Consider the following 20,155-nt stretch of genomic DNA (forward strand, 5'->3'; position numbering starts at 1 on the left):
CCCAGCCCCAACCGCCAGCCCCACCGACCTCCACCATCAGGAATTCATTCCTCTGGTTAATCCTTTTTATCTTCAAAGGGTTTGTTGTCATCGTTTTTTAATGCAAGGATCCCAGGAGGGGATAATGCATTAAAGATTATCTTGTCATAAACAAAAACATTTGAATGAGTTCAACAAATGATTTTCTTTTTAGAAGAGTTTGTTGAGCAGAGAGCACCAAAGTAATAACTCTTTTTAGGTAGAAGAGGGATCCTCTGGAAGACAGGACACAAGAAACCCCTGGGCGCCTGAGGGTAAACGACAGAAGTGGGAGAAGAAGGGAGCTCCTCGGAAGCCTGGCCCCCAGGGCTGAGTGGATCTGGAGACAACACACTGAGGTAAACTGAGGCCTGAGTCTAGACCAGCAGGGCTGAGGGCCCCCTAGGATTTATTCTGTTTCATGGAGGGGAGAAGGGGAGGGAAATAAAAAGGAGACTAAAACTACCATCTTGTGCAGCGTTCTCTCTCCTGCACCTGTCCATTTATTCAGTATTTATTGAGCAAGAACCAAGTGCTAGGCTTTGTGAAATGTGCCAGCGATATCAAATAAATGAAGCATTAAAAAAACAAGAAAACCCGTAGGCAAATAACTAAATAAGCTGTAATCTTCTGTTTTATGACACCCAGATTCACATGGCAGATGCATCTGGAAACAAACACTTGATAAGACAGCATGACTTGTGCTAAGGGGCTCCTCCCCAGGGCTGCAGGCTTACCCACCCCCTCTGAGATGAGGTGAAGGGACACGGGACCCTGTAAGCAGTTTTCAGGCAAAGAGGAGACAGAATTAGCTGTTTTCAAGTGAATCCCCACTTGTGAATCGACTACCACCTGTTAAAAATGGTGTGCCCAGGGCTGGCCCAGTGGCACAGCGGTTAAGTTTGCACATTCAGCTTCGGCAGCCGGGGGCTCACCGGTTTGGATCCCAGGTGTGGACAAGGCACCACTTGGCACACCATGCTGTGGCAGGCGTCCCACGTATAAAGTAGAGGAAGATGGGCATGGATGTTAGCTCAGGGCCAGTCTTCCTCAGCAAAAAGAGGAGGATTGGCAGCAGTTAGCTCAGGGCTAATCTTCCTCAAAAAAAAAAAAAAATGGTGTGCTCTCTAGGAAAGCCGTCTGAATCTCAGACCCTGTCAAACAGCCCGGGAATGGCAGGCACCAGGTATGCACTTTCCTTGAAGAAACTGTGGGCAGACAGGGTCAACTGTTAACTAAGCAACATTAGTTTTGTGTAGGTTATGACACAATAGGTGTTTCAATCAACCTGCTAAGATTGCTGGAGGTATCTAATTAGGAGATTAACAAAAGATTATCTTGAAACCTCCGTGGGATGTCAATTCTGGGTACTCTGTGACATGAGTGTCTGTTTACATAGATTCTGAACTGTTCAGAGCACTGTCAGATATTACCTCATTTAAACCTCACAATAAACTCCACCAGACAGGAATATAACAGGTGAGCAAGCTACAAGTTACGAAACTTGGCTATTGGCTAGTTAACAGGAGAAGCAAGACCAAACCCTAAGTGTGATGCTTTTTCCAAAACAAAAGAGTTGCCTCTCTTATGTTATATGGTTATATGTCAAATGTCCCCCAAAGCATGTAAAATTAATTTGGGCATCCTGATTATATTTAAATCTGCTTCCAGAGCTAGATATTTAAAGGAAAACTCTTTAAGTGAAAACAAGTCATTGTCAACAGTAAACAGTTACTGGTCATCTGTTCATCAAGAAAACTCAGGAATGAAGAGATCATTAAATTTTGTTCCTGTTTTTCAGGAACTTAAGATCTAGCTGGGAAGATTGGACATTCATTTAAAAAATGCTGAATCAATGCCAATATGCCTCGTGCTGTCAGAGGTGGCAAAAGTTGAGTTCAAGGAAGAGACTTTACTGGAATTGATGGAGGAGAACGTGGGATGGTTTGTGAATGCGGTGAAGAATTTGTTAAGGAGATGGGGTGGATACAGGGAAATATTATGAAGGATTAGTCAACAAGAATGGTGACTAATTAGCTGTGGGAGATAGGAGGAAGAGTTAATTAAGGGTGAAGGCAACATTTCAAAGCTGGCTGACTGAGCGATTAGTATCACTGACAAAAATTGACAACCCGAGGGTGAGCCTGCTTGGGAAAAAGTTGACACTTGTTTTTAAACCTTCCAATGCAATGACATCACATTGGGCTTTGACCCACCCTGGGGAAGAGAGGAGACACGGATCATGATGAGACGAGGCTGACAATCTGCACAATACTTACCAATGTTTTTAAAGCTTGGAAATCAAATGATTTGTTTTTCTTGGCTTTGTAACAGTAGCCTTGAGTTAAATGGCCAGTAATATCATATTCCAATGATATTCCGAGGAATAGGAACAGTAGGTAATTGGAAATGCAGGACTGAAATTTAGTAAAGAGAGTTGAACGTTTACATTTGAGTGCACTCTGAGTGGACATGATGATTGAAGCCAGGATTGTGGAGGAAACCTCCAAGAGAGGCGAGACTCAGGGATGGAACTGGGGACGAAACCTAGTTTAAGACTCAAAGGAATAAGTGGAGCTATAAAGAGAGTCCTGTCCGAGTATTGGAATGGGTACCCCAATAGTCTGGGTTACGGCAGTCAAGGAGAAGGAAACTCCCCAGAAGAAAGGGGTAGGCTACCGTGAGGAATGTTGGAGACAGGAGAGGAACGAGACTTGAGAAAGGACCCCTGGATCTGGAGACTGCAGGGCACTCATATGGTGGCAGAGCGTTGGAACAGTGAGGATGGAGGCCATAATGTAAAGGATCTGGGAGGTGGGGAGAAGTTCAAAGTAATAAAGAAGATGGTAAATAAAATGGTAGTTTGGGGAGTAAGAGCAACAAGTAAACCTTTAGGTTGAGCAAAATCTGGGAATTTTAGTGGAAAGGGAGGAGTGAGGATTCCGTTAAGAGGAGATATTTGGTGAGCAAGGTCTCTGAGAAGTGGGGAATGAATGGGATTAGTCATAGCTCTTTCTTTTCAAAGAAGGGAGAAAATGAAAGGATGAGTAAAGAGGGAGGGGCATTTTGGGCGTGGCTACAGATATGTGTTGAGGTGGAAAGGGAACAACATAAAGTAGCTTGAGGTAATCACTGAAATCTTTCCTGGAAAATGAGTCGTGAGGTCTTCCTGAGACTGAGGGGGCTGGGGAGGGCTTGAAGAGTTCAGGACAGGTCCAGACCTGCATCGTTCAGTACAGTAGAGATGAGCCCCTGCTCCATGTGGCTACGAGCCCTTGAAATGTGGCTAGTCCCAACTGAGATGTGCTGCCAGGGCAAACTACATATCAGATTTCAGACTTAGACCAAAAAAGGACGTAAAGTATCTCATTAATACTTTTTAAACTGATTTTTTTGTTGAAAGTCTAATACTCTGGATAAGTTGGATTAAATAAAATATATTATCAAAATTAACTTCACCTGTTTCTTTTTACTTTTTAATGTAGCTACTAGAAAATTTAAAATTGCATATATGGTTCATATTGTATTTCTATTGGACAGCACTGATCTAGAAAAATACAGTAAGGATTCACAAAGGAATGAATAAAAGGACTGCAGGGAAGTAAAGAGAGTTTGGTTGAAGTTAAGGATCTCTAGCGCATCCCGTCAATAGGACTGGAGGCTGAGCTTTCTGAGCCGCAGACGGAGGGCTGACCCCGGGCTGCGAACTGGCACAAGGAGCATGGTCAGAGGAGTCAAAGATCCAAGAGGGCAGAATGAAATGAACCACCTCGGGCTCAGGCTGGGAATGACAGGGAGTCAAGACCATTGGGAGCTGATGGGTTGGGAGAATGGCAACGGCTGTGTGTGGTCAGAGCGCTGGCAGATGGCCCGAAGCTCTGAGGATTCAGTGGGAAGGGTAGGAAGTGATGAAGTGTGATCAGAAAAGAGCATTTCTGTGCTCCCAATCTGCTGTGTAAATGCCGGTTTTTCACATTTTAATTTCGCTTAGAGTGATATAAACTTGTGGAGGAAGCTTTATAGTACCGGATCCAGACAAATGGGTATTTGAATAAAGTTTCCTTAGAACCCATGTGAAAAAATATATAAATAACTCTGTAACTGCAACAGATGACCCCAGGGAGCCTTTGGGTACAACAAAGTATTGAGAGCTCCTCTCTTGTTTCAGTATCCTCCTAACGCAGAAAGGCCAGGGAAGAGTGTAAACCCCGCAGGAGACATTTAGTAAACACACACACTAAGGTAAATTACTGTATTGCTTTGCCAGTTACAAAAATTAAAGTTACTTTGCTAAAAGCCCAGGAGTAACGCATTGGCTTTGAAATGAGAGGTCAGTGCATCCTATTAATTTGAGAAATGGACCAGGCTTGGGGATCTCTTCCTAGTCCCTAAACCACAGGTGGGAGCACACTGCAGCCTGCGGGGGGCTGACTCAGAACCGCTTCAGTCAAGTGTGCTCAGGCAGATATGGCAGATTTGAAGAATCCTAATCTCAAATACTGAAATCAGTGCTATCCTCAATTCCATAATCCAACCAAGCACAGAAAAGAAAAACAGGAGAAGTGACCCGAGGTCTGAATTAATAGCTAAATGGAAACAAAATCCTATGTCAAATTTCTAGAAAGAAAGCCCTTTGCCACAGTCCAAAAATTTTTATTTTGGGAAACTATTTTAAATGTATTCAATTATATGATCCAATAGTGGCTGCAATATTCAGAAAGTTTATTAAAAATGTATGAACTGAGAAGACAGTGGTGCAGCTAATCATATTTTATTTATAAGGCAAAATGTGGTATAAGTGGATAATATAAATAGCAATAAATTGTGCACAATAATCTGCATTATTGCACCATATTCTTAAATGTATTTATTTATATTCCATCTTGGTTCAGAAAAGACTTCAGGCACCATTACACCACTTGCTATGTGACAAGTTAATGCTACTTTTTAAAAGGCCAAGTGAGACTATGTGAGAAATTCTTGTTCATAGATAATAGCATTTCAACAAAAGAATTGTTGAAAAGTGACATGCTGCTGACTTTTATTAACTTTTTAGCCAGCTTCATATAAGTGACTACAATAATTGACTACCTTGTGCAAAGGATTAGAAGGCTAGAAAAATCTGTTTTATACAACACAGTGTCCAAAGCAGTGATAGAAAAATCAGTTTCTCTGACTGATTTTCATGAGGCAAACGAAATATCGCCACAGTTAACAGAAACACTGGTAACAGAAACCCGACCTCAACTCTCCCTCACTTGCCATAAAACTGGAGAAACATAATGGCAAAAGATGTAATAAAATGCTTTAGAGCCAGCTCTGATGACCTGGTGGTTAAAGTTCGGCACTGTCCACTTCAGCAGCCTGGGTTCGGTTCCCGGGCACGGAACCACACCACTCATCTGTCAGTAGCCGTGCTGTGGTGGCAGCTCACATAGAAGAACTAGAAGGACCTACAACTAGGATATACCTCTATGTACTGGGGCTTTGGGGAGGCAAAAAAAAAAAGAGGAAGATTGGTGACAGATGTTAGCTCAGGGCAAATCTTTCCCAGCAAAAAAAAAAAAGCTTTAAACATATACAGAGACCTTCAAAGACAATACCTTCTAGACACCTAGTCAACTAACCCCTGAGTTTCGCTTGCCATGAAACAGTCTCCTGTATAAATTAAAACTTTCAATGTAATCCAAGAGCCCTGAGCCGGGAGGGGAAGCTGCTGGAGGCACTCCTGCTGAGAAGACACCTGCAGGGTTCCAGGATTCAGGCTCTTCCTTCACATCTCCTAAACGCAGCCAATATGACTGTCAAGAGAAACATGCCAACACTACCATTTCTAGACATTTAAATCATTCTGTGGATGTTTTGAAAGGAAAGCTACATTATGCCTGGTGCTTCGTGTAGATAGCAAAAGCGCACAGCAGTTAATCCACATGGATCATCTAAATGACCTTTGGTGGAACAACAGAAAACGAAGGATTGGATTGCCAAAGCCACAGCCAGCAACACTCTCGGGCACTTTTCTTCCACGGGAGACAAAAGCAAATGCATTCTTCTACTGACTGCTCTTCAGGTGGGACTGAAGGAAAAACTGCTTTTATGCTCATGAAGGATTTCCCATTTTCCTGGGTTAACAGCTGAATGTGATTCCTGTTTGCTGGTTCTCACCAGTAGGACCACATTCTCTCCACGATGCCAAGTTAATACAAAGATGCTTAGGTCCTTTGTCACCTTGATGGGGTGGGCCTGGCCAGGAAATGAAAACAGCCAGTATTTAAGACAGTGGGCCAGCTCCTCCTGCTAACCTTCCAGCAAATGAGCTCATTCTGGGATCAAAGGAAGAGATGGCCCCACGGAGAGAGACAGGCTCTGGGCATGTGGTAGGAGAAGAAGGCACACAAAGATTTTCAAGGTATTGAATAATCAGTGTCTCCATGTGCTTTTCCTCTCTTTAAGCTTTCTGACCAGATCAAAATACAACACTGTTCATTTGGTTGGTTGGTCATCAGTCATAATTAGACACAAAATCTTAAGTCTGGGCCACACCTTCTTAAAATCCATCTGTGTGTTGGAATAGAAAAGAACCATGGAGGTACACAGCTGTTGGTTTGTTTTTAAAAATGAATATATTTAAGATTTTTGACCATGATGGTAAAAATGTTTATTGAACTAAACAGATATGGCAAGGAAAAGGAATGGCCTCTCATTGAAACTCTGTCCCATTCAACAAAATACCATGTCCTTCCGAACTCCTATCACCACTCAATTGGATCTGCAGTTTGGTGAAATGTTTCTGAAAGCAGGAGATAAAATACGACCACGTTTGAAGCACGCCCATTGTGAAATGGGTGGAACTGCAATAAAATCTAAAAATTAAAACCTGTTACACATTTGTACTTTTCATTTGTTCAAAACTAACACCAGTTTGGGCAAAGCACTTGTAAGCAATGCTTGAATTATTTTCTCCCCTTCGGCAATAAAAGAAATAAAGAATAATTTAGGATTTGATTTTGTGAAACAATAAGACAACTATGCTCAGATTTAACTTAAAAATATAACTCAAACATATCTGAGAGAACTAGAACTCTATATTTCTAAGTTCTAAAACTCTTAATAAATGTATCTTATTTGAGATATAGGCAATAAATTTGGAATGCAATTGTAATTACCAAGGTTTTAATGTAGTTATTAATTCTCACCTGGCTAGAAGATGGCTTTCAGAGAATTATTAATATCAAATTCTTAGTCTTCAAATTGTGAGCTTAGTTATAAGGCAGTTATGTTTCTTTGAATGGCTGTGTGTACTTTCCTAAGAACTGGAAAGGTGACATACGTAAATATTACTACATGGCCAAATGTGCGCACAACTTAGATGAGGTTGAGAGGGATGGGAAGTATGGTGGTGATGTATATTTAATTATTTCCAAAAAGAAAGGGGATATTCTGAAAGCTATCCACCCATGTCAGCTTTTGTTTGCTGGATTCAGTGGGTTTTAGAATTTACTTCTATTATAAGCTAATTTAAAATATATCAATTACTTCACAGATTCTGTTCCCAAATGTATTAATAGTCTAAAGATGAAAAAGAACTGAGTAAAGAATATTATTTCAAATAGAAGGAGAAAGTGGGAAGGAGGGAGGCAAGGAGGAGAGAGAGAGAAACTTTTTAAAATGTTACAGAAGGAAGGGCCTGCAATTATGATGGAAGATTTCATCCACAACCCCTACTGGTAAACAGCAATCATAAAGTATCAGGAATATTATTGTTTTTTTAATGAAAGAAATATTAATTCATGGGAATCTGAGAAAAATCATAGATTTCCGGCTGTGGATTTACATCAGCAGTTTTGTCAACCTTTCTTACCCGTGGTGGGTTTTCCTTAAAAAAAAAAAGACACTGCAGAGAGCCCATCTGTACAATCTAAAATCAAAACACGTAATTAAAAAATGATTCTAACCTATTGACGTTTATGATAGTCTTTTTCTTAATTTTAGGAATGAATAGCTCATATAGTAAGAAAATAGGCATTTGAAGTTCACAATTCTTTCAATTTTGTGTCAGTTTCTTCCATTAAATTATTTCAAACACTTTGTGAGATATGTACAATCTTGTATTACAAAAGCTGTTTTGCCACCTACCTAGCCCGCTAGCTTCACTGCACATGGTACAGAGACATTGGACAATATTCCACAAATACTAACATTGATTAACGCCAGCTGTAGGACTTTGGGCAATTGGTGGCTTTCATTTGAACTTCTCTTTGTACAAACGGAAATTTTCATAATGTGCATTCTTAGAATCATAATGTATCATTTTTAGAAAAACAATAAAGCCATTATTCTCTCCCAAAACTGTGAAATATGCTCTTACAAAGATTCTCCTGAAAATGATAATATATTGTGAAAAAAGAGTTTTATTTTTCAGTGGAATAATAACTGCCTACATTTGGTACGTTATCTGTATAATGAGTGTTTTCTTTCATTACAAAAAAATCTCCAGATCCCCAGCTAAGCCAGTTCTCCCTCTGGATCTCACTAGAATCTGCAGAGAGGGAGTTTGCAAATTATTTTATGTTGTAATATTTGTACAGTATTCTAATAATATTGAGTACAAATAAAATGCTGTTTTTGACAAAAGGTGATTCTGGTCTGCCTTTATCTTTGTGTGTAAAATCGTCTCTACCAAAAGCAGTTTTCAAAATATAAGCATCTCTTTCAATTCCTGCTGCCAAACAGACATTTATTTCTTCTGTGTATTCTGGGAGGCTTGGTTGTTTCAAACTAGGACCTTTCAGAACAGACTACCCCAAAGAGTGTTTTCACAGAAAAACTTTTCAAAATATTTTATTTTGTAAAAAAAATAGAAATATTCTAGATTATATTGTCTGAAAAGTGATTCTCCTTTCCATATTTTACACACTGCCCACAGAGCCAAGTGTGAGCTGACCACCAGCCCCAGGCACGGGATAGGTACCAGCCCATCCTATCACCAAGCGTCCTGCCAGGTGAATTTGTTGAGTTCAGCGGTATCTGGAGAAGACCATCTTTAGAGTGCAAACAGAATGATACGGATGCATGGTTTCAGTCAAACTGTTCTCCGGCCACAGGATCATTTGATTCAGGTGGATGACACAGTGGTTAAAAGTGTAGGTCTGGGGGTCAGACTACCCTGTGTTTCGGACCTAGTTAAGTCCTAGGGCAAATTACTGGCCATCTCAGCCTTAAAATCCTCAGTTTCCTCCTCTAGAAAATGAGACTAACACCAAAATCCCATCAAGGCTGAATTAAAGTAAGATAGGTAACAAGAGGCTAGGACAGCAACTGGCACACAGATTGTATCGATGGAGAATTTAGGATGATGGATCGATGACGATGGTGATGACAACAATAGCAATAGACTGGTCAAGGTCACTGCCTAAATTTTGCTTTGTCTGCACAGAGAGACCTATGTGCAGAGATCTCAGAAGGGATGAGCCTCCTTTCTGTAACTCAGCGTTAGTAAAAGAGGTGGTGAGTGCTGAGATGGGCCGAGTTCTGGATCTAAAGCCACCAGTCACCTTTCACCACTCAATTTGCCACTTACAGAAACACCCTGGACAAGTCACTTGACCTCTTTGAGCCTCACGGTGTTCAAGAGTAAACTGAAAAGCTCCAGTAAGAAGATGTTTGGCAAAATGAAAACTTTTGGGTTATGAAGCCCATACAATTGCCATTACCTAGATAATTCATATTTTTAGACAAACCATTAAGGAAAAAGCCATCTAGCTCATAGGCAGATGGGAGAGCAGTGAGAAATGAGGGGCTCTGGGCTCCACAGCCTCGGCTTGAGTGCAGCCTCCGGCAGTACTAGCTGTGTGCCCTGGTGGAACCCTCAGTTCATCACCTGTAGAATGGGATGATAAGAAAAATTACGGGTCATGGGGTTTGTGAGGATTAACTGCAATGATGTGAGTAAACCACTCAGTACAAGTGCCCCCAGAATATTAGTATTGCTGTGGTCTGTCAGGTTACTGGCTATAGAGGTGTTTTATTAGGTTATTGTTCATTCTCATCTTGTTTTTACTGAATAGAATGGGATTTGGTTTATTAACCAATGTTGGCAGCAGTTATTTTTTTTCACTTGGACGGAGAATCTGTGTAATGCAGTATAATGCGGGCTTCAGTCTCTCTTTAAACATTGTCACTAACAGCTGAAATCATATATATAAATTAAATAAAGATAAGGTTCCTTTTGCACGTGTGCTATAGTTCTTATGACACACTATATTACTTTCAGTAGAGTCTTCGTGGAATATTCAGTGGACAGCAATTTCTCCACGGAATGTTTCATAATATGGAGGACACCTGAAGCTCACCTTCCTTATTACCTTTTCCAAGAAAAACTTTCACCTTGGAATACTTCTGGAAGCCATTTTCAACAATGTTCCACTGAACTCTGTTAACGGCACTCCCAGCGCCCACCTCACACCCATGTCATCATGTGGATCCTGACCTTGCTCTGCTGGTCTACAGACTGTGCTCACTAAGAATTCACACACCGATGGCTTCGACCCTGATTATGTGCTAAACTCACTTGAGGAGCTCTTAAAACATACTGACACTTGGCCCAACTGAATCAGAACCTCCAGGCATCCTTCGTGGCTTGTAAAGCTCCTCAGGTGATATAACACGCAGCCAGGGTTCAGAACAACTGTTTTTCGAGAATGACTGAACCAAAGTGAAAAAGATACATTGACAATGCTACACAAAAATCTTATTGTAGATTTAGTTTGACGAAAAGTTCTCTCAGTAGGGAGAAAATGGAATAACTTGCTTCTTACCATTTCTCTTTTATGTCCGTAAACCCACTCACCCAGTTATTAGTCAATTTTCAAGATAATGGCTTTGTTCTATCTTTCAAAAGGAAATCAATGGTACAGAAGACTACCAAAGGTCACTGGGTGTAACAGACCTCCAACGATCTGGCATTAATCTTCACAAGCGGCTGTATATTGGAAATGGAAAAGGATTGTCTTCAATGGACAAATTTTGTGTTATTTTCTGATTATAAACATCCGTTTTTTTTTTTTAACCTCCCCAGTGAGAAGGTCAACTGAGGCAAAACACACAGAAGTAGGGTCTTCTATCTTCTACAAATAAAACAGAAAATCTGCCATCTTTTGGTATCTACTTTTGGTAAGAATAAAAGAAACCCACAGTCACAGACTAAAAACTAACTTTTTTGTCTTATGTCCAACTAAACCTGATATTATATCAAGCCATAGTTGTTTGTCAAGTGTGTATATCAAATACACTAGATGAGTCTAAATATATAATAATGAAATGTTACCAAGAATTTTCACAGCTGCCTTCTGTTACACATATGCTATTCCATGTCCCTGTCGTCATTCTCTAAAATTATGCCCCTGAATTGCCATACATTTCTTATTTCCTGGCTTTTAAATTTATTACTTCCATTTATTTACTTTGGACAGTTGTATTTCCAAGAGACCCACATAATTTGAACTATCGTATTTTATGTCTTTGCCACCCAACCAGCAATTAAGTGGCAGCGCAAATGTGTTCTTAATTCTGAGTTCCATGTTGACTTTTTCTTTGCCTACAAAATTTACCAAAGAAAAATCCTACAAGCATTAAAGATGAAAAGGCACCTTATTCTTTCTGTGATACAAAATTACAAGGGAAAGATGTCAGGTTTTTAAAAAATCAGCTTCTGCTCCAGAGTATTCTTGGCCCCCGGGATGCTGCAACCCTGCAGGTTAAGTCAAACGCACCTTCTTCAGAACCGTATTTGTTAAATATTAAAGAGAGTTCATCTTACAAACGTCCAAGTTTACCACACATAACTCATTCTTGCCAATTACCTCTTTCTCCTAATAATCTCAAACTGAGCAAGGTGAAGGAGAGAATCTTAACGTAACAAAGGAGAGATGGATGTGTGAAGTATGAGGCTGAATAAAAATGGCTGAAAAGCAATCCAGGCGAGGCTGGAGGGTGGCCACACCCAGTGCTAATACGGACCATTTGAAAATAAATCTGCTATACCAGAGGGCAACCGGCACTGCTTTTATTTCCTTCCGCTTGATCCACAAATACCCATTATTAATAAATAGCAGTTACAGCTTGCCCCAAGGACAGGCAAAAAGCCCCAAAATATTTCAGTGAACCATCCTAACATGTGGCTACGCCATCATATTTTCAGGATTTCGTGAGCTAGTCTGCATTTCCAGTCTCCTTTGTGTGGCCACAAATAACAACCCTGAAATGGGTGTGTCCCTCTTAAAAGGATGCACTACAGCCCTCTCTGTTAACGGTTCTACCAGGAGATTTCAACCTTTCGGCAGAAATTAAATGCACTGGGATGCACGGAACAATAAGAAAACATTTTAACTCCGGAGATGAGAAGACATGAAACAAGTACTGAATGATCAGCGGATCCCAAAAGAGCTCCAGGAGGAGGCAAATGATGCATTATTTAAAATACTAGCATTACAACAAGAAAACAAAGAGGTGGGGGTGGGGGTAAAAAAGAAAAGAAAAGAAATCCAACACCATCCATTTTGATTTTTGATATAACAAGTTTACTCCCCCCAACAGAAAGCTCCTGGGTATAAAGCATGCATAGGTCCCACAGGTGAAATGATGCACAATGGCCGAGTCCGGGTCCCGGGGTTCGCGTGCGCTGCAGGCATGCACTACTGAAATAAAGAGAATACCCTGACTTTTCCAGTTGCTCCACACACAGTCCATCTTGGTGGAATCGGCAGTGGCCTGCATCGTGCGGGCTTTGGGGACTCGCCGTTGCTGTCCTCGGGGGCGCGGAGCTGGCACTCGGGCGTCGGCGCCCAGGCTGCAGCTCTGGGCTCGCGGCGGCCGCGCGGCTGCAGACACACTGAGGCTGCACCAGCCGGCGAGGGGCGGGCGCGAGCGCGGGCGGGCGCCGCAGTCTCCGCGGCAGCGAATCAGCGCGGCGGGCCGCGGGGCTGCCTGCGCGCGCGGGATGCGGGCGCGCTCGACGGAGAGCTGGCTCGGCCGCCCTGGGGTGCTGCCCCGGAGACGGCGAAACCGGTTCTGGCAGGGAAGGCACAAGAGCAGAGCGGGTGTGGGAGGTGTGGAAGAAGAGGAGGGGAAAAGGGGCCAAGGGTGGGGTGAGAGTACGGGACTGAGGCTGTTCCTGGGAGTTCCTGACTGGCTGGGTGCATATTCTAGAAATTTCTTAGCAACCCAAGAAACTTGGATAAGACACAGTCGATGGCAGTACAAGGTCAGGCTTTCAGCATAATGTCCCCCAGTTGTTCCTTTCGCTCACCCACCTCTCTTTTCCCCCAGACTTTACAGTCTGGCCACGCTTATTTTATTGTCTGGCATCTTCCAAACAATTGCCAGATTCTCTCCCTTTTTTGGAATATTCCACGGCTATCCAAAACCTTTGTTGGCAAGCCATAATCCCTATAAAGAAATCTTCAGTCCCTGAGGGCCCCCGTGTTTCTTACTGCCTCTCTTCTCCAGCTCTGCGTGTGGGTTGAATCAATAAATACATATCAGAATACGGTACCTGTAGGCTCCAGACCAAAGCCCTTGGACTCTGGCACATGGGTTTGTGGGTTACTGCAGTGACATTCCCAGAGTGGTCAATTGTGGGGGCATCCACACAGAACTCAGGGAAGCAAAGGGCATTCTGCCTGGACACATCATCTTTGGGGTTGAGTGCTGGGGGTGATGGAGGTAGGTCAGGTGTATAATTTGGGAGATGAAGTTGGTTTCCAAGCCCAGTGAGTAAGGGCTTCAGGAGTACCCAGTTACAATGCCAATGTCAATGGGTGGAGCAGAACAATGGTGGTGACCTCCTATCCAAATCCTAGCATGAAACACTTTATCAGATTATACACCAAGGCCTTGAGAGAAAGGACAGTAGACAGATGCATTTTGAGGAGGAAAGGTAGAAACAGCAGAGAAAGGACTGGAATTGGGCATTGCTTGGGAAAGAAAGTCCTGGTGGAGGGAACTGTTGAGGAGACAAGACGTAGCATGAAGACAGAGGATGCCTTGGGGACTTTAGGGGCACGTAGAAGGGAGAGTCCCCACTTCATTTGTTGTGGCATGGCCTTATCCGTTACACAGGGTTTCTTGTTCCCTCAGGGAAAAGTGGAGCCTTCACGATTTCTCCACAGTTCCTAGAAGCGTTCCTTCCCAAACCCACATCTACATTTGCACATCCTGCACCAGCAAGGACGTAAGCACAGGACTCCCAAGGTTGTGCTTGTAGACGTGATTCATCTTTCATTTTATGAAGCATATGCTCTATAGAATATGATCTTTGGGATCATGCATATTCTTTTTCGGATACAAGCTTCCAGAGAAACCAGCTGAGCCTCTCTGCATATCTCTGTAAGGTCTGAAATTATTCTTGAGGAAGCTTAGTGAGAATGAGTTCAGGAGGATGATTTGGCACTTCTGGGCAGCCGAAGGCTCCTCCAAGAGAGGGGGTGTCAGAGCTCCCTCCCGGCTGATGAGAAGGAAAAACAGCAACCACATTATTACAAAGCACTTTTCAAACTGACCTGCTCTAGAGACATCAGTGACTTTTTTAGATTTATATTCTCTACCCCGCCCCCTCCAATTTTTTCATTGTCATGTTCATGTTTGGGAATCCAGTCAGCAGTATACTGAAGACTGGTACTTGATGATGAATCTTCACTGCATGATGTGGAGCTGGAGGCACTGCAAACAGGTGTGGACAAGACTCAGAAGGACAGAGGGGGAAGGGGTTGCCAGGTGGGCGGTTGCTTCCCTGGCCACTTTTCAGTTGGAAACCTCTGGATCCTTGGCCACTAGGAGGCACTACCAGTCCAGTGATGGCCCCAGTCATCAGCCCCAAGTCCAGAAGGTGCTCCACGTGCATTAGTGGTGAGTATTCAGTGTCCCCGTGACCAGAGCCAGGGTGTGTTGCTAACCTGATAGTCAGTACCGCACAGCAAGGAAGAGTAGGCAGAGTCAAGCTCTCCCTCAAGGGGAGGAGAGCTATGTCAGACTTCTTGGGCCATGAGTTTTCATTGGCCACAAAGTTGACCTTGGAATGTCAGTTTAGCCGAAAGACCACATTCCTTTGAGTCATGCTAAGTCTAGAGAGAGCAGCTTGATGGCACCTGAAAAATCAATACAGCAGTTTGATAGTTGAAGGTTGACGAGGTAAGATGGCAGATGCCACAGATGGAGATACACACGAGCGAAATAACTGGGTGGGGCGGGTTGGATTAATGCATAGGTGGGACAAGAAACATAAATGAATTTATTAAAGGAAAATCAAGCAGAAGACTATAAAGAACTTGACTGGGAATTAGGGGATGTGGGTGTTAGACCCACCTGTGTCACAAAAGTGAGTCGTGTGGCCTTCAGCAAGTCATTTATCATCTCTGGACCTCTCTTTCATAACATACAAATGAGTTATAGTTTTACATGTTTGTTTCTATGGAATAATAAGAATTTATTTCCCATAAACATTGTAAATGGGTGCTTTCTTTGCACAAGTACCCACACAGTACTAATTGAAACCTCTTGCCAAGATCAAAATGATAGAATGGTAGAAAAGATATGTAAATTATCCTTAAGTGGTGAAAGAAAACAGAAAGCAAAATAAAGCTTACTAAAAGTGAGCAGGAACTGCCACTGTCTTTAAACCAGGAGAGAACAGACGGGCTTTGCATGCAGCCAGCTCAGAACTTGGTTTAGGTGCCTGCCAGGAGAGGAAGTGATTTCTTTAGTTTTCAGGATGAAATCATGCATTAGGCAGTCTGTTCTGAGGAAAAGCAAAATAGTCAAGTTTTGTAATCTCATCCCAGATCAAGATGACTGTTGAAGGCTACCGTGCCCAGAGTGACTGCATCCTGTCTGTCTCCTGTAGCACGAGGATTTTACTGATGAGAATCAGTGGCACTTACATTGACACATTTGTTCAATAAATATTTACTGAGTACCTACTGTGTGCTAGACACTGCTCTAGGCATAAAGCAAAGTTCCTACCTTTAAGAAGTTTATATGCTAGTAAGTATTGGGGGGGGGGCAGATAATTAAAGAGGGGAATAAATATTTCACGTGCAGATAAGTGCATGGAGGAAAATAAACAGGTAAGAAGGGGTAGAGAATGAGGGTGGGGTAGAAGTTTGCTATTTTATGAGGAGGGTCAGCAAAGGCCTAACTTGTAAGGTAAAATTAGAGCAGAGACCTAAAGGAAGGAAAGAGAAGACTGTTAAGTTACATGGGAGAAGGGCATTCACAGATGCACGGAGTTTGCGGGACAGAATGTAAGAGCTGGTAAATTATATCAGGCATTCTCATAGAACTCCTTAATCTTTTTTTATGCTCTGAGAAGTATAGCAATTGGAAGAAAAGGCTGAGAACCAAAAAAATAAAACAAAAACCAAACCTTAATTATGATCAAAGAACACTGAGAACTCTGCTTTATGCCATATGGAATGAGGAAATTTAAAGGAACAACCAATTTGGTATATAAGTCGCTGTACCAAAATAATGCATGAATTGTCTTCACTTTAAACAGCAGATCGCACTTGTTATTGGCCAGGTGCTTTCTCATACGGTATGCGTTAGTTGTTACAAGATCCCTATGTCGTAGATAGTGTTTACCTTCATCTTCTTCATTCCTTCATTCATTCAATCTACAAACATTTGTAAAGCCCATACTAAGTGCCTGTCTCTGTACATACAAAGGAAATTGCCCACTGGGAACTTGAGTCTAGTGGGGGGAAGATTTAGACATAAATCGATAAATGCAATCAACTGATAGATGTCTAAGAAGGAAAGAGTGGATATCCAAAACAAGGAGTGGTTGGGGGAAGTGGAGGTTCACGAAAAGCTTCAGAGGGTAGGTGAGAGCTGAGCTGAGTTATGAACAAGGAATAGAATCATCAGTTTGAATGATGGGCTTTCCTGGCAGGCAGATACGGAAACTTAATTACAGACCTGTGCAGGGGCCAGATTGGGACAGGCGCAAGTAGTAGTACTGTCAGCAAATAAGGAAGATACTGCAGGGTTTCAAGGAGAGGGGTAACATGAGAAGTTAAATAATTTATTCAAATTTGGCTGAGAATTTTCCAGAATTGATAAAAGACATAAATTCTAGCTCTGAGCAAGACAAGAAGAAATCACTATCCTGACCCACATCATTGTGAAACTGCAAGGCATCAAAGACAAGGAGAAAATCTTAAAAGCAGACATAAACAAAAGATAGATTACCTCGGAGAAATGGTTAGACCAACAGCAGTCTTTTCATTAACAGGAGCCAGAAGATAGTGGAATAATGTCCTCAAAGTAGTGAGGGCAAATAACCGTGGTCTAGAATGCTATACCCAGCAAGACTAATACAGGCATTTTAAAATATGTAAGAATGAGAGAATTTACTAATTGCAGACCCTGCAGAAAAATATACCAAACATAGTACTTCAGAAAGAAGAAAATTGAACCTCAAAGGAAGAAGCAAAATGCATGAAAGAATGCTGAGCATAAAAATTGGTAATGGCTAATTTGGGGATTATAAAAGAAAGGTGAAACTAAAACAGTAGACAAAAATAGAACATAAGGTGGGAGGGAGTGATAAGAATAAAAACATACTAAGGTCCTAGTAATGTTCAGGAGGAAGGTAGAGATGTTAACTTTAGACTATGAAAAGTCATATTTGTGTGTTAAACATTGAAGGGTCACCACTAAAAGAAAATAATGAGAACATATAACTTCTAAGTGGGTAAATGTATAAACAAGGAAATTAATACGTTAAATCCAGTCGAAGTTAGGAAAAGGGGAAAATGAGAAGCAAAGAAAAGAACTAGTAAATAGAAAGCACAAAATAAAGTATCAGAAATACATCTAAATATATACAAATAATGCCAACTAAAAAGATGGAAACTCTCAGACTAGATGAAAAAAGATCTAGCCAAAGGATATTTAGAGAAGAAAATCCTAAAACATACTAACATAGGAAAGTTGAAAGTAGAAATGGAAAAAGCTATACCAGGTTAATAAATTTTCGTGTAGTCACCTTGCTAAGTTCACTTATTAATTCCGTTTGTAGATATTGGATTTTCTATGTACATGATCAAATCTGCTCTGAATAAAGAGGGCTTTATTTCTTCCCTCCAAATCTTTATACTGTTATTTCTTTGACTGACTTATTTTTATTTCTTGACTTATTACATTGTCTAGGACCTCCAGTATAATGTTGAGTAGAGGTAATAATACGGAATATTCTTTATCTTACTCTTGAATTAAGGGGAAAAGTGTGCTCAAAATTTGACCATTAAATATGATGCTGGCTATGAACTTTTTAGCTGTCCCTCATCAGATTAAGGAAGTTTTTTCTCTCTTTATAGTTTCCTGAGAGTTTTTGTCATGAAGTGATGTTGAATTCTGTCAAATGCACTTACTGAAGCTATTGAGATGATCACATGACTTTTCTCCTTTCTTTTCTTGTAATATCCTTCTTAAGTTTTTGCATCAGGATTTAATTTTAATCCACTGACCTCACAGAACAAGTTGAGAAGTGTTACTCCCTCCTGTATTTCCTGAAAGAGTCTGTGTAAGATGATGTTCTTTCCTTTTGGAATGTTTGGATGGATTTGCCAGTGAGCCCATCTGGACCTGGAGTTTTCTTTGTGACATCATTTTTAATTACAGATTTCTTTAATAAATAGAGGATTTTCCTGAGTTTTAATTCCTGCTTATGTTAATTTTAGTAAGTTTTTTTCCCAAATGAATTTGTCCATTTTAAATATGTTGTCAAATTTATGGGCATAAATTATTCACATCATCCTTTTATGTTTTTAATAATCTAAAGAAGACAGAGCCATGTCTCCTGTTTCATTTGTGATATTGGTTTTATTTTTCTCTCTTCATTTCTTGATTATCTTGTTGGAGGTTTATAAATATTATGAATTAGCTGTAAAGAATAAAATTTTTACTTTGTTGTTGTTTCTCTTTTGTATATCTCCTCTCTATTTCATTCTATTATTATTATTATTTCCTTCTTTTACTCTTTTCTGCTATTCTTTTATCAGCTCCATATAATGGAAGCTTAGGTTATTTTCAGCCTTTCTTCTTTTCTTGTATGTTCATTTAAAAGTATAAAATCCCCTCTAAGCACTGTTTTAAGTGCATCCTACAAGTTCTGATACGTTATGTTCATGTTATTGTTCAGTTCAAAATATTTTCCAATAGTCATTGTGATTTTTTTCTTTGTTTCATTAATTATATAGAATCATAAACCTTTGAGGATTGTTCTAACTATTCTATTGTTTATTTCCAGTTTAATTCTTCTGTAATTGGACAGCAAACTCTATACAATTTTAATCCATTGAAAATTTTTGAGACTTGCTTTAGAGCCTAGAATATGATCTGTTTTGATATGTGTGTCAAGTGGACATGAATGTATATTCTGAAGTTTTAAGGGAAAGTGTCCTATAAATGTCAATTACATCACATTGGATAGTATTATTCAAATAATCTATCTCCCCACTAATTTTTTGTTTGTGTGTCTGCCAGATATTGAAAGAAGTGTATCACAACTTCTAACTTTGATGTTCATTTGTCTATTTTCCTTTCAATTTTGTCAGTTTTTACTTTATTTAGAATATTTACTTCATACCACACACGTATATATATTACTTTCTATATAGAGCACTTATAAATTTAGGATTATTATGATGTCTTACGGTTGAATTGAATGTTTTATCATTATGAAATGTTCCCCTTTATCTCTAGTAATACTGCTTACTTAGAGTCTAGTTCGATGGGCATGGAGATATCCACACCAGCTTTCTTTAGCTTAGTGTTTGCATGATACACCTTTTACAATCCCTTACTTTCAAACTATCTGTATCTTTATATGTTCTGATAAACAGCATATTCTTGGGTCTTGTTTTTAATCCAAACTAGTAATTTTTGTTTTTTAATTTGAGTGTTGTCAATTTACATTTAATATAATCATTGATATAGTTGGATTTAAGTCCATCATCTTGCTATTTATTTCTTAATCATCACATCTCTTCTGTGCTCCTTTGTTCCTTCTTTCTTCTTTCAAATTAATCAAGTATGCTTTTTCCTGCAATAGTTTTTTAGTTATACCTTTTTGAAT

The 20,155-nt window shown here is 40.5% G+C and overlaps 1 protein-coding gene across 2 annotated transcripts in view; it reads right to left on the reverse strand.

Annotated features, from left to right (window-relative positions):
• The window catches only part of RTN1 (reticulon 1), a 216,339-nt gene that overhangs the window by 14,081 nt on the left and 182,103 nt on the right, over nt 1–20,155 (reverse strand). The window contains exon 1 of one of the 2 annotated variants that reach the window (XM_014864645.3): nt 12,732–13,342. The exons of the other annotated variant lie outside the window; for it this stretch is intronic. Coding sequence (XP_014720131.1) covers nt 12,732–12,792 — 61 coding nt within the window. The 5' untranslated portion in view covers nt 12,793–13,342. Of the gene's footprint in view, nt 1–12,731; nt 13,343–20,155 lie in introns of those variants that run through there. 2 annotated transcript variants of the gene reach the window in all.

Source organism: Equus asinus, chromosome 7 (genome assembly GCF_041296235.1).
Source record: "Equus asinus isolate D_3611 breed Donkey chromosome 7, EquAss-T2T_v2, whole genome shotgun sequence".
Taxonomy (NCBI): domain Eukaryota; kingdom Metazoa; phylum Chordata; class Mammalia; order Perissodactyla; family Equidae; genus Equus; species Equus asinus.